The 15,378-nt window shown below is 26.9% G+C and overlaps 2 protein-coding genes across 2 annotated transcripts in view; one reads left to right on the plus strand and one right to left on the minus strand.

Annotated features, from left to right (window-relative positions):
- Meltrin (disintegrin and metalloproteinase domain-containing protein meltrin) overlaps positions 1-14,620 on the minus strand; it is an 87,424-nt gene extending 72,804 nt beyond the window's left edge. Inside the window, exon 1 of the mRNA XM_011498922.1 lies at positions 14,128-14,620. Within this exon, the coding sequence (XP_011497224.1) occupies positions 14,128-14,275 (148 nt within the window). The 5' untranslated portion in view covers positions 14,276-14,620. The remainder of the gene's footprint in view (positions 1-14,127) is intronic.
- The window catches only part of LOC105361434 (UPF0704 protein C6orf165 homolog), a 12,472-nt gene continuing 10,898 nt past the window's right edge, over positions 13,805-15,378 (plus strand). The window contains exon 1 of the mRNA XM_011498607.1: positions 13,805-13,952. The gene's annotated coding sequence lies outside the window, so the exon portion shown is untranslated. The remainder of the gene's footprint in view (positions 13,953-15,378) is intronic.

Consider the following 15,378-nt stretch of genomic DNA (forward strand, 5'->3'; position numbering starts at 1 on the left):
TATTTGAAAAGCTATTATATTAAAAGAAGAAATGAAATTCGTAAATAGATATTGGCCAAGTGAAGATACTGATCACATTTATTCCACAGTAATGCAAATTATACGATAGAATCAATAATAAATCCTTACGAATAATACCTATATACGAAGTAATACGAATATTTAATTGTCAATAATTATTACAACGTCAAAAAGCATATGAGCAATTTCTATATCACTAAATAATAGGAAAAATATTAAGTAACAGTTACTATATTGATTTCTTCAATAAAAATATATGTATATATTATTATCAATATTATTAAAAATGCATCCTTTTCATAATTTATTGAATAATCAACATTTTCAAAATTTTTCAATTTTCATCAGTATATAAGGATGTATTTAAAATATGTAATGTAATGTAATTTTTATATAATTTTTCATCATTCAATTAATAAAATCTCCACCATTGGAACTCTACCTTACAATTTCAAATGTATTAATAAAAAAAGTTTATTTTAATTCAAAATTTCAAAAAAATCAAACATATATATATATTTGTTTCAATTATGCATCAGATAAGTTATATAAGATTTTATAAATTATATGTATTTACACACATGTGCATACGTACATTCCGTAGAAAATCATAATTGTTGTATAGTTCATATAAAAATAAATATATATGTTAATATTATACAAATTCATTTTAAACTTTGCTAATATACCTTAAATATAATTATTGTCACTTTTATTGGTTTTATTAGTATTGTTACTTTAGTTGTAGTTCTGAATTTTTTAAAAGAAAATTTCTTGATACAACATGTCTATTTAAATGATTTTCTCCTGGAAACATATCTTTTCTATTCTCAAAACAAATTGGTGATGTGCATTCTCGATCCGAAATACGAATGTTGTATTATATTATATCTTTCTTTGTTCAAATACTCGAACGTGGCACCTGTTTAACAATAATTTCTATACAAAGGAGATTTTTCATTATTAGTAAGTCGTAAAATATAGAAGAGAATATTTATTTTTATTTCTCAAGCCAGCAAATAAGAAGATGAAGTTATACAATTATATTTCTTAACTGAGGTTTCTCGGAATTATGTAGCCTAAAAAATATTGCCGGTAAGTCATAAGCGTTGATTAATAATACAAAACAGAAAACTAAACAAAATTACCAACCAATGCCCAGTTGATACATGGCAGGTTTCTTAAATTGCAATACAAAAAAATATCGTTTAACAATGTTGTTTTACATAAATTTTTCAAATAGGAAAATTCAAGACTGTTAATTAGATTAGCATAAAACTATGGCGTATTATTTAAAAAATTTTCTTGTAGTAAAATTTCTAATAAGTGCTAAACATTTGACACATACTCAGCAAAAACCTGTACTTGATACATCGTAACTCTTATGTTACAAAAATTTGTTTTTATAATAATAAAAACAGTTTCATCATATATTAATATTTAATTTTATTTCTTGTTTTGTTACTTTAAACATCTCAATTCTCCTTAGTTGGTTGATATACTTTATCATAGTTTAACGGTATATTAATTATGTAGATAAATTTTTTATTAATTTATTATAAATTGTAGTAATTTAATCAACTGCGACGTTCTTAAATAACTATAATAAGATTTTTTATTATTTTCTTTAACATAATAGAGAATATTACTTTTAAAATAAATTATAACTTCATAAGCTATGTATATAGAATATAATTCATAATATTTCTTCGTTAATATTATAATAATTGTTGGATTATTATAATTAAATTGAATAAAAAATATATCTAAAATTAGAAATTTTTTAAATCACGTAAAAATATTAAGTAATAAAGAATTTAATAAAAAACAAATATAAAAATAAATTAAATAAATTGAAATATAACAGGATACGATAATAACACAATATATACAATAATTATAAGATAACACAAATGATCTCTTTTAAAAACAACTGAAGAAAAATGTTGATTTATTTAAAATCAACATATATATTACATATCATTATATCCTTATATCTTCGAATGGTTAGTGAAGATAGTTAAAATCAAGAAACAGTATATAAACAAATCCATAATTATTTAATACATTTTGCTTATCAAAAGATAAAAAACTGTTTATTTTTGTAGTTTAAATTATATAAATTATAGTTTGAATATGTTTTAATTATAAAAAAGATTAATTAATTAAAATAATTACCTATATCATTCCAATGCATTTGTAACAGTTCTTGCAATTTTTATACTTGACTTCATTTTTTTACAGTGTCAAACGATTATAATTATAATAATTTAGCATAATGTTATTTGTTATCGTACAAATATAAATTAGCTGATTTTTATCAGTAATCGAAAATAATATTTAATTTATAAAAATTATCATATATTAGATATATAATATACAAAAAATTTTTTGTATTTTTTGTATTTTCAATTAGTTGTTTTCTTTCAAAAATAATGTTAATCAAATACTTTTATTATTATTATTATTAAAAATTAAAAATAATTTTAATTAAATACAGTAGAGAAGAATTAGCAAAATGGTTCAATAATATTTTTATTTAATTTGTTGGAAACTTGCACTTTTAAATAATTACTATTTTTTTATCATAATTTAATTATAAATAAAGATAACAATTTTAATGTATGAAATAACATGTTATATGAACAAATTTCTTAATTTTAATTTGTTGATAAAAATATTACTGCTGGAAAATCTGGAATTATCCTTACAGTGTTTTTATTTGATTAAATTTTATTTACACCCTAATCTTTAATACTTATTTGAAATAATCAATCGTTTAACGAAAACATGTTTCATTATTTAGTGAAAGTTTAGGTATGATTATTCAAACTTATAATTGAAATTAGTCATTCTTATCTTATTATTATTTTATTTTTATTTTAATTACTTGACTATAAATGTCAATTATATAAGCACTTTAGTAGTTATGTCACGTTATTAAATTTCTTTAGTATTAAATATATTAGTAATAAAAATAGTTTATTAAAAAATTGATAATTGTTAAAGTTATAATGTAAACGTTTAAAGGTTTACGCTTAATTGGATTAATTTTTAACTTCAAAACATTTATTAATAATTTTGTCATATTAATAATTACTTTGATAAAATTATAATTATAAATGTAATATATACGAAAATTATACCGATATTCTTAAGTATTTTTTAAAAAATATTTTAGGTATTTTAGTATAAATAATTATTATATTATTTGTATATCTATTTATTATTTAGAATCCATTTTATGGGCACGTTTTTTTTCAATATTTTAGCATTTTCTGATATTTTTTAAATGAATCTTGTTTTGTTATTTTCTAAATATAGTTGTTCTGCCTTGGAAATAATATAAATTGAATACGTATTAAATAAAAGTACTCAAAGTATTTAGATTTTTATTATAATTCTAATTGATACATTTGAGAACATTTAATTGTTATTAAGATTAAAAATAAATCTACATATATCATATTTATATTAAGTTTAATATGAAAGAAAGAAAAAATCCCTTAAAAAATTTTAAAAAAACAATAAAAACAATTTTTGATTTCTAAATGCCATAGCTTCATTAATAATTATTTATAACACTGAAATCACTTTAAAAACTAAGCCACCAAATAATTCGCTACGCAAACGCATAACCATGAAATGAGAGGCTCGTTTTCGGAAAAAAATCCTATCGATAAGAGCGCAAGTTGATTCTTACTTCTCTATGGTGAATCTAGATTCAGTAGAAGTGTTGCTTTTCTCGAAAGTATGGAGTAGATTAGAGAAAAAGTCATGATCGTCTCCCTTCCTCCATTTCTATCCGAGACAAAGCCAATGCTCGATTCGAAGAAAGACCAAGGCGGTGGCCAACAAATGAACGTGAGTTTCGCAACGACTAGTGAGTTAGCTTATACATATTTCACAGTTAGATGGGCGTCGATGAACGCCGTTAAGCACCGACCTCGTAGCGTTGTCCAACGGAATAACGTGCGCGCCTGCGTAGAGGCGCATGATCCGCCACCGTCATTCACGACCCACATTTACCAATAGCGAACTAAGCCGCGCGCACTTTGAAATCTGTCGAGGGCCTGATGCCAACTAGCAATGGCTTGTAACAAGCGCGAATCGTGGACTCTTAGTATTCAAATGCTTTTTGTCCGACAAGGCTTTAAGAGCCGCCGAGCCACTTTCCTTTCTTCTCATCTTACTTTTAAGACTCGCAATTATCTTCGCACGGACACGAGCATAATGCAGGCATTTTAAGAACACCAGGCCTCCACCTACTAAAGCATTTTACTATTTCATTTCCGGTATTTTTGCTATTTTGTTTTTGTTTTATCTTCTACGTATTTTAGCTTCTCTCTCTCTCTCTCTCTCTCTCTCTCTCTTTATTAAATAAAATATATGAATATCGGAAAAAATTATTATCACATAAATATTTTTAAGTCCTGATTATTCAAATGCGAGGTGATTTTTACGTGAAAAAATGTAACACACCACAGGCAATCTTTGTCTTTACAACAAAAATACGTCATACAACTTATATTTTTTCAATATTAAATCGAACTTCTTATCAATTTTCATTAAAAATTTTTTAGCACGCTTAATTATTATCCAGATATGTTAAAATAACCTTATAAAGACTTATATTTTTATGATGCTAATTAATAATCACATAAAACTTGAGTTTTATTTGAATAAGAATTTGAATAAGAACAAAATTAATACACATTCAATTCAAGTCATAAGCAATTATTATATAAAACAATCTGTTACCTCGTTAAATACACTGTAAATTAAGTTTGTAATTCGGTTTATAATTTTTTTTACAAATTATTACTGAGCAACCAAATTACATATATATTGCTTTTGCGAATATACCAACTTATATTATTTAGCAAAATTATTTTTTATATATATTTATTTTTATTATACCGCATACTCAGTATATAGACCATGTAATCAAATAAAAATATTTTTAATATTTTTACCTCGATAATGCATAACATTGTAATATGTAATATAAACTATATCAATAATATATTCTTAAACAAAACAAGTAATTAAATATTATAAATAAATAGAAAACACTATTAAATGATTAACCACAGAACAATGAATAATGAATAATTATCTTCAAAAAAATTTTTAATTAGTATATCTTAATAATTGTTTATAAGGCATGGTAATCCCTATCGAAATTATTAAACCACGTCGCACTGTGATAGTATTCGTTAAAACTGCAACAGAGTAATATCTACAAAGCAGTACTAACCTATTAAAAATTTTATAACTTGTTTTCACGAAATACATATTCACACTCGGTCTACGTAACGAACAAAACAAACTACAGTTCTAATTAACAAAACACTTTTTCCTTTAATTCATGGCCGCCGAAGTGCGTAATGACATCATAATTTTTCGGGAATGAACAAGAGCATACATTGCCGGACAGCTTAGACAGTCAAGTGGGTTTCAAGATTGGAACTGGAAATTTTCTAATCTACCTAGTCCCTGATAACTAAACTAATCAATCATTACTATATAACTCGAGTTAAATTAATTTATCGACATAAACAAATTACATATCAAGTGTATAACACAATTAAGTATGAACACGGTATTGAAAAATAATCATAAATCTGATTGCGTCTAATTTCCAAATAACACTTTTTAAATAATTCAATTTTATTAAGCTATTGATACACAAAATCGATATTCATAAACTATCTCTTTTCCCTATTTTACATATTTCTGTATTGCCTATTTCTATAATAATTTTTACTATCATTTTAAAACATATTTAAAAATATTCTATAAATGCATAAGGAACTTATTTACTTTCAATGTTTGAAATTTTCGTTATGTCTTTAAATCAAAAACTTTTTACAAGTTCTATTGAAAATAAGTTTATCAATAATTATTTTACAAGTAAAAAAACAATCAACAACATAAAAAAAATTCTGAATACTGATGATCCAATATTCAAATAAAATATTATGAATAGATTTTTATCGTATCATTACAATTCATAATTATTATTATTATTAATAAAGGTTTATGTTGTCAAAACCGCAACTACATATTCGAACATTTACTTCACATTTTCACATTACTAAAATAAAAATCAACAAATAAAAATAATTTGTAAAACGTATGTAAGGTATTACATAAATAAATTATTATTGACGTTTTTATAATTTTTAATTACAATGTAATCAATAATATATTATGACTTAACATTAAAATTTTTGCCAATATTATACATTAATATGAAGGATTGTATAACTAAAATTGAAAATTAAAATAGAATTTCAGAGAATCTTAAAAAAAAAAGAGAGTTTTATAAACTTACATAGAAAATTTCTTTAAAAAACATATTCTACTTCAAAATACAGACAAACAAATGCAATCAAACACGATTAAAAATTATTTCTTATTAGGAAATGAGAAATTTTTCAATATGAAAAGAACCATATTGTTCCCAAGAAAATATTCAATGAGTTGACTTTAATATTTTCTATCATTTTACTAATAAAATATGATTTATATAATATTCTTAACATGAGGTATCATTTTATAATTATAATAATACAATTATTTTAATTTTTAAAACATTTATAATAAAAAATAAATATTAATGTTCTTCATATTATGAGATTTATTTTTCGAAATCAGACAAAATTTATATTTTTAATATTTTTTTGTGACAAAGTCTTCAAAAAAAAATAATACAATACAATCGTGATTTAAATTAATTTTTTTGTACTTATATATATGAATTTTTTTGATGCAATGATTTAAAAGCTTTGAAAAATTTTAATTTTTTCATGAATTAATTCTTTTTTGACTCACAAAAACAAAATAGAATGGACACGTTACAAATACAAAGAAATCCTTTTATTTCATTGAATAAAAATAAAAAAGTATTTATAAGTTAGTATTTTATGCAATAAACTATTTAACAATCAGTTATAATTTTATTTTATTAATTATCATAATATTATATATACTTCGAATTAGATTTACATAATCAAGGGCATAATTATTCATGTAGTATTTTTCATTTCTATGTTTATAAAAATGTGAAATATTTGTAATAACAAATGTTCAGTTTACAAATATTTTATTGGAGCAGTTAAAAAAAAAGTATTTAATTAATATCCGTTAGTTTTACTCAAATGGTGTACACCGTATAAAATCAACATTATAACACACCCACAATTTCCGTACACCTACTAAATTTGTTAATAATTATTATCAATAACAAAAATTATTCTTGCATTAATTTACTCTGTAATTTGTAATTAAGATGTGAAGGCATAATAAAAGTATGTCCTGGATACATAAATTAATGTAATTTATGCGAATGACATATTTATTGTAGTTATATAATGTGATAGATTTTATGGTATTACGCAGGTAATAATTCAGAAATTAAAAAAATTTGCAACATTATTTATTATTATTATTATTATTATTATTATAATGATTATTATTATTATAAAAACTGATATATTAAATTATATAAATAATAATTGATTTTATTTAAAGAATTGATTTCATTCATTCATACTTACTAAATCTGATAAACAATGCTTTGTAATATACATTGTTTCTTTAGAGATTGAATGATGTAGAAAATAAATTAGAGGCCGTTCAATATTATAAGGAATATAATACTTCAACTAGTAATTATATATAACTCATCGTTATAAAAATAAATAATTACTAACACATTTCTTCAATATTCTTTATACATGTATTATTTCATGCATTATATGTAATTACAATAAATGTAATCGTAAGGAAAGTAGTCAATTACATAATTTATTTTTATGATTATGTAATAGAAATCTCATCATCCTAATAATACAAAATTATTCTCAAATCTATGTACGAATAATATAATAAATTTAACGAACTATATCTTAATGAAACGAATTTATCCTGTCTACTTTTTTGTTATGACAGCTAATGTAATTGAATTACATTCATTAGCATCGATTATCTACTCATTATTTTCTTCATTACAGATAAATAATCAATAATCATATAACGATATTAAAATATTACAATTTACTAAAAAAAAACATGTTTAAGCTGAATAAGTAAATAGAACACGATTTCATTTTAAAAGTTTAGTTTTTGTTTATTTAACTATTTCAAAAACTTTGTGTTAAGGAATATTTTGATGTATAAGAACAAAATAGAAGTTATTGTTACATTTAAAAAATCTACGTATATTCTAATGCATATACATTAATAATAAAATGTAATAAATTAATGTAATAAATGTAATAAATTCATAAATGAAATAAATCAATGTAGATAAATAAAAAAAGAATATTTTATAAATATTTTTAAATCAAAATTTAGTGACTAGCCACCTCCAGTTAACAATTCATATTTCTGTAGTAAAAATTCACAAATGATTGTTTAAAATAATCGATTAAGAAATTGTTTGTTTGCATATTCACTCTCAATACCTTTGTCATTTATTATACTAACAAGCCTCTCTCTAAACATAATGATGAAAATCTACCAATCGTATTAGAAAAACGATAAAATCCTTTTATATGCGCATGGGAAGCAAGTGATTATAAACAAAGGTATCAAATCGAATCGATCGACATATTATCTTGGTGGAACTAGTTTCTATGCATGTAAAACTTGACGTTTAACATATAGGTACTTTCACCAAGCATACATGCTTTTCTAGGTTCAAATGCGTTTTCGACCATTGCAAGGAGCCATTACATTCAGACAGTACTGGTTGGCTCCTGACTCATCGATTACTAAGTTTTTAAATTTATGCTCAAACCTAGTGTACGGCGCATTTAACGCACATTATAATGGCCATATGAGAATAACGTTTCAGTTTTCCTATCGCAACCAAATAAGATGATCTCATTTCCGCTCAAGAAGTAATCCTAACAAACCGTTCATTCGAATATTTATGATGTTAAGGGCACACAAATTGGCCGTAATAAAAAGTTTCACTCATCCTTTAGTCGTTTGAAAACGAATTCTCGCAAGGTAACTTTCAAGACCTTCGAAATACCGCGGATGTTGCTGAAACTCTCAATAGCAAGATGCTCGGTTATTTTTTTACTTATACCGATATCTTGACATAAAAAAATTGTAACTTTTTTATTACTGAAAAATGATCTCAATTGCACTAGTTTCATTATACGTTACTAACTTTTTAAAGGAAAATGGCTAAAGTATAATATTTCGTTTTTTATTGAAAATACAATAAAACTCGCCTTGTCTACTTAAAAATAAAAAAATCATATGATACTTTAATTTAATAAATATGTAGTTAATAATTCCAATTTTGATGACTTGTGGGATACTTTCTTCCATATATAGTTCGGTAATATACATTTTAAATTTCTTCGTATTCTGTAAAATAACCTCAATTCGTCTACAAACTGGTGTTACTAATATTGAGGATATCGATCTTCTAATACTTGTAACAACCACATTTACTTTGCTCGTATATTAAAATAATTCAAAACACCTTTTAAGGATACAAAAAATATAATTAAGTAATATAATTAAATGTATTATTAAGATTTGACAAAATGGTTCACATGTAATTTTTAATTGAATTAAATACGCATGCTTTCTTATTTCAAAGGTTATTAATAAAATGAAAAATTTTTAACAATATCCTATTTTGTTAATAGCTATAAAAATTTCAAAAGTTTTTAGTTTAGTTAATTCGCTTATGTAATAATTAAAATATAAGACTATACATCTGTTTTTATATTCCAAGTGTGACATAACGAGACAAATGTCCATTTATCAGATATAAATGATGGTCATAATATAATCAAATACTAATTGTGAAATTTATAATTGAAACATACGCTTTGATGATATAACTGTCAAACTTAAGTAAACGCATCGAAATACAACGTTTCGAATTTTAAGTAATTATTTATTGTAACTTTTATTATTTACCACTGGAATGTATACCGAATTTTTCAATTTTAATCTATTTCGCATCTCAAGATTTATAACCTTGTTTGTCAGAAATTGGATGCCGTCGATACCGTCACTTTAAAGAAAAATTTTAACTGTTGCTGACATATTTTTTGTACATCTGACAATGAAAATAATGGAGGAAAAAACATTCAGCTTCATATGCTGCATTACTCCAATCACTTTTTGCCCTACTACATAGCGCATATGGTCGTCACCCTCCAAAGAAGGACTTTTCACCGTACTAATGCAATAAGACCGTAATACGGACAGATTTACGGATAAACAAAGGTAAAGATAGACATTTAGATAAAATAAAAGAGAGGAAGATTCAAGAAAAGAGATAACATATGTACTACAATAGCCGAAGAAGAAATATAGGCGGGTGTGTATTTACGCTGCAGCAGTGTGGCCAGAGTATAAATTTCTACCATTCGGCCGATTTGGAGGCTAGTGTGGCGTCCATTGCCTTCAGTTTACGGCAACTTCTCCCTCTCCTGCCAACAACTATATATATATATATATATATATATATATATATATTAATAGCACGATCCCTCCCAAATTCTTTGTACATTTAGAGGCTTGCAGTTATTTTAAGGAGAAAGAGAAACGCTAAATCCGCCTCTTGTGTGACAATGGAAATTAATTCTATGACGTTATGTGTTCCCTTTGCACCATTTAATTACTCCATCTCGCTTTCCTTCAGAAATCCTACTTTGCGCTCTCTCTCTCTCTCTCTCTAACATATTTTCTTACAATATCCGAATCGTGCGTGAAGACTACGAGGTCATCTTCTACCATTATCCATAATTTTTATATTTTTAATTAAAATATTGTATCGATATTTATTATATATGTTGATAATTTATTCGACTTTATTTTAAGCTTAAAATAAAAACTGTTATTTATATTTAATGAAAAATCATTTCTTATACCCAAGAAAAGAAAGTTTGCATTTTAATAATGTATTGATAAATTTATTTTAACAAAATATTCGTTTAATTCTCTAACGTTGAACAGAATTTTTTTATAAGAATAATAGGCATTTTCATTTATCAATTAGTTCTCATCGCTACTTTTTTCAGAAAATTGTTTTTTTCTTCCAAACACGAAACGTTGTAAACTTTATCGATTATGATAATGATATATTATTATAATGGTTATTTTGATTACGGGTAAATAAATTTATGAGAACACAGATATAGCAGCTGCAATCGCTATTTACTGTCTTTAAAACTTGTTAATGAATTGAAAGTAGATAAAATACGTATTACCAAATGTCTTTGGTATAGTGTTTAGCATTATATTTTTTAATATTCAACGCATAGCATGCCAATTTTGTATTAAAAGTATTTTTCAGTAATATTGACTATTATATCCATTTTGACGTAATAGTCTGCTTAACAAGGTGGCCCAAAGCGGGCACAGTTACGACGATAACGAGTCAATGGCGCTTTTCTTTGAAATAGCCGGAGCGGAAGGAGACTCGCAGAGTTTATAGCGCTCGAGCCGAGAAAATACCGCGTGCACCAGATATTGACAATAGAGTGAAAAAATGAGATACCGTGCGGAAATGGGAGGGTAGAACTAAAAGCAGGATAGACCATTGGAAAAAGTTATAACGAGCTTTCTAGTGTATGAAATAATTACTCAAAAAAAAATTTTTCCATAATTTTAAACTTATTTTCAGGTGACTACGTAACTTATTATCTATTTTACCAAAGAAGTAAACGAAGAAGAACATTATTAAGGGGCCTCTAGTAGAGCTTGTTGAATTATCTTGGTAGGTGCTGAGTGTCACATTTTTTTGTTTAAATAGAACATATAATACGCGCAAGTTTATTTACATACTCAATACTCAAATTTTCATTAATTTAAACTTTTATTTCTTATATACTACACATAACTTTTTTACATTAACATGATATATAGAATAAATTTAATCAAAAAATTCAATTACAACTAAATTCTTACATCCTTGACTAAAGCACCGATGTCTATCTATTTTATATATTTTTATACTTGAAATCAATAAAGAGTGATGAATTCAAGTATGGAAAACAAGTTTTAATATTGCTTCTCAACATAACTAAAAAATATAGTATTAAAAATAGAACGTTATTAATAACCGAATATTTCCTCATTACTTTAAATTTTGAAACAACATGTATAAAATTTTTTAATATTTATATATAATTTTCTTTTAATTAATTAATGTAATGAAAAAATTACATGTAAAATTTTACAGATTCATAGATTTAAAATACATAAGACTAAATATGAAAAACCAGAAAATATCTTTGAAAATTAAATATTGTGAATCGTAAATAATTGTTCACAAATTAGTATTTTGAAAGTAATTGAAATTTTAAAAAAAGCTAGACACTAAAAGAACTGCTGAATTTATATTAAGTTACTTGCAATCTAAGTAATTAATAAAAGTGCTATTAAAATATTGAAAAACTATCAAATGAAATCAACCTAAAATTGCATGCTTTGTGTCTAATTAAAACATTAAGAAGTCTGAAAATTTTATGAATAATTTAAAAACTAAAATAATCTCAAAGTATTGATGCATCTTTGCATGTGTGTGCAACTTGTGATTGATAAAAACTATATCACCTCAGCTTAATCAAAGAGTATGACCGCTATTTTTATCTTACAATGTGATTTCAAACGAAATTGAAAGGATATCCTAAGCACTATAGAATAATAAAAATACGTTTTGTTAATAATTTTTAGTCTATTACTAAATTTCTAAATATTGTTATTTTGTCTGTGATTTTCTTGATGTGAAATTAAAATTATAATTACTTTAATGTTTCAATTAAAATTTTCAGATTGAAATTATCTTTAAGCCATTGATATAAAACACAGTAAACTAAGATGCTTTGCTACGGCAGAAAAATGGAGATTCATTTAACAAGTATACTTTAAATCAATATCATATTTAATTAAAAAAAGTTTATATAAATAAATTAACGTTTCTAATAGTTTCAAAATAGGCAAAAAAAGTATAGAACTTATCGATATTAAAATTTTAATAAAAAATTTAATGTATATTTATAATAATTAATTCTGTTAATGTTAATTATTAAATAAATTCAGGAAATGTTGACAATGATGAAAATGAAATCACCGGAATAATGATATGTTGCTTTTGAATAATGAAATAACAAATGAAGAAAAACTACATTCCTTTCGATGAAAGCATTTATTTCATAGTTTATGCAGTAAAATTGGTTGCATTCAAATGAACACAAAATAATTGAATTAAATGTTATTGAAAAAATTGCCCATATTTATTTATAATGCAGAAATCGACGAAAACATAGATTTTTGTTCTGTTAAACATAATCCGATATATTTTATTTCATAAGAAATATTGCTTATTTAAAACCATTGATTTTAAAATTCATCGATTAAAGCCAGTTGACTAAATCAAATGGCATAAATGGAATGAATGATTCTTTAAGTGGATTTATAAATTGTGTAGAACGTGAGTAGCATTCATAACGTCTAATTATAAATGTTGAAATATGCATAATCAGAATTGGTCAAATAATGAATGTAAATGCAAGGTTACAGTGAAATGGAGGATGATAATAAACTTTATTATACGCCGATCTCGTATTGAAAAATAATGTATTGTATTTTGAAACGTCATAGTGAGAAGCAACACCTATCATTTTTCTACGAAAAAAGGCACGTGTGCGTATATCATCGCACGGTAATTGATTACTATTAAGACACGACCAGCAAACCAAAACAATAAAAATGGAAAACAGTAGAATCACAAAAGCCTTTGAACCAATCGTCGTGTCAAATTAGAGTTGAATCGGCAACAAAATAAAAGACGAATCGTAAGCAGAAACATCCGGCGACAGAGTGCAGCTAGCAGTAATTAAAAATTTTAAAGGCCGTTTTACCAGTCAGTCTTCGTCACTCACGTAAGTAAGAAAGAACAAAGAAATAAAGAAAGAAAGAACGAACGACCGAACGAAAGAAAGATATAAGAAGAAGGAAAATAAAATAACACATTAAGTAAATGAAGAACAACGGAAAAATGAGGAAGTGTGAGTGGTGAGTCGCGCGCGCGTAAAAACCGATCGAAGAATGACTCACCTTGAATACGAACGTGATGCACCGTGGACAGGCTCGCCTCGACGACGCTCAGCATCATTATCGTCATCATGAGCAGAAGCATTAGTAGCAACAACAACGGGACCACCGACTCCACGAGCGGCCGCGGCCGTCGTCCGTCCACAGCCATCGTCCTCGAGGAGTCCTGTTCTCCGTTGCGCCGTCCTCCCTCCCTCCAACTCTTCTTTCTTCGACGTCTCTCGGCCTCTCCCCCTTGTACTCGCTAATTGTCGCTCGACCTATCGTGCTTAGGCCGCGCTCAAGTGACGCATTCTTGGGGCCAGCGACGCCCCTGGAGGAGATCTAGCGAGCTGTCAGGATGGCCCGCTTACACCAACAGGCTAGTCCGACGCGCTACCGTGACTACAAGAGGTTAGGTCGCGCGCTCGTCCCCCGATGATGATCACGCTTATCACCGATGACGCGCGCACATGTACCACCGTCCTCGTTATTACTCCCTCCCTCCCACCCGCCCCTTTGCAGCGTTTCCGTCCTTACGCGATCGCAGTGAACGTCGAGGTGGCGTCGTTATAAAACGCGATTACGCGCACAAACACCGCTCGACGACTCGTGCCAGACTGAAAGCCGAGTTGAAGAGCACGGCCGAGCGAACCACTGCAGCTGTCGCCACACACACACGGACAAGGACAGAACGTCGACGTTGATGACGTTTGGAGCGGAACGCGCACCGTGCATGCGTACGCCTGTACGTGCGTAGGTGTAGGTGGCGAGCAACTTGGGAAAGTTCGCGGCGCCAGGTCGTAGGGACAACGGCTGACGGGTACTGACGGTCAAAATAACAGTCGTGATCCCCATTGCAAAAACTATGGATCCTAACGACAATCATCCCCTCTTTTTCAAGTCGTGCCTCTGAGATTCGATAAGAGGAGGCCGGCTTTCCACAACGTTCGTCCCGATTTTTTTTTTAACACGTCCAATACCCGCTTACGCTATGGTTACCAATGTCATAAAAGCGAAACAGAACCATGAATAACACAATGATTAATATTGTCTTCTCCAATCTCTGAAGTCATTAATACTTTTGTATTCGATTTGCTACGCCAATTATTCACCTTTCCACGGTCACTATAACAAAATTTTATTGATGCTACTGTATGCTCATCGCTCACTACAATATATACTTTATTCGATTGGAGCTTAGCTATTTAAAGAAACACATAAAAATGCGCTCTTTATCATATGCTCTCTTTTCCCTCCTTCGCCCCGCCGTTC

The sequence above is a fragment of the Ceratosolen solmsi genome, unplaced genomic scaffold (genome assembly GCF_000503995.2).
Source record: "Ceratosolen solmsi marchali unplaced genomic scaffold, CerSol_1.0 scaffold30, whole genome shotgun sequence".
NCBI classification, from domain to species: domain Eukaryota; kingdom Metazoa; phylum Arthropoda; class Insecta; order Hymenoptera; family Agaonidae; genus Ceratosolen; species Ceratosolen solmsi.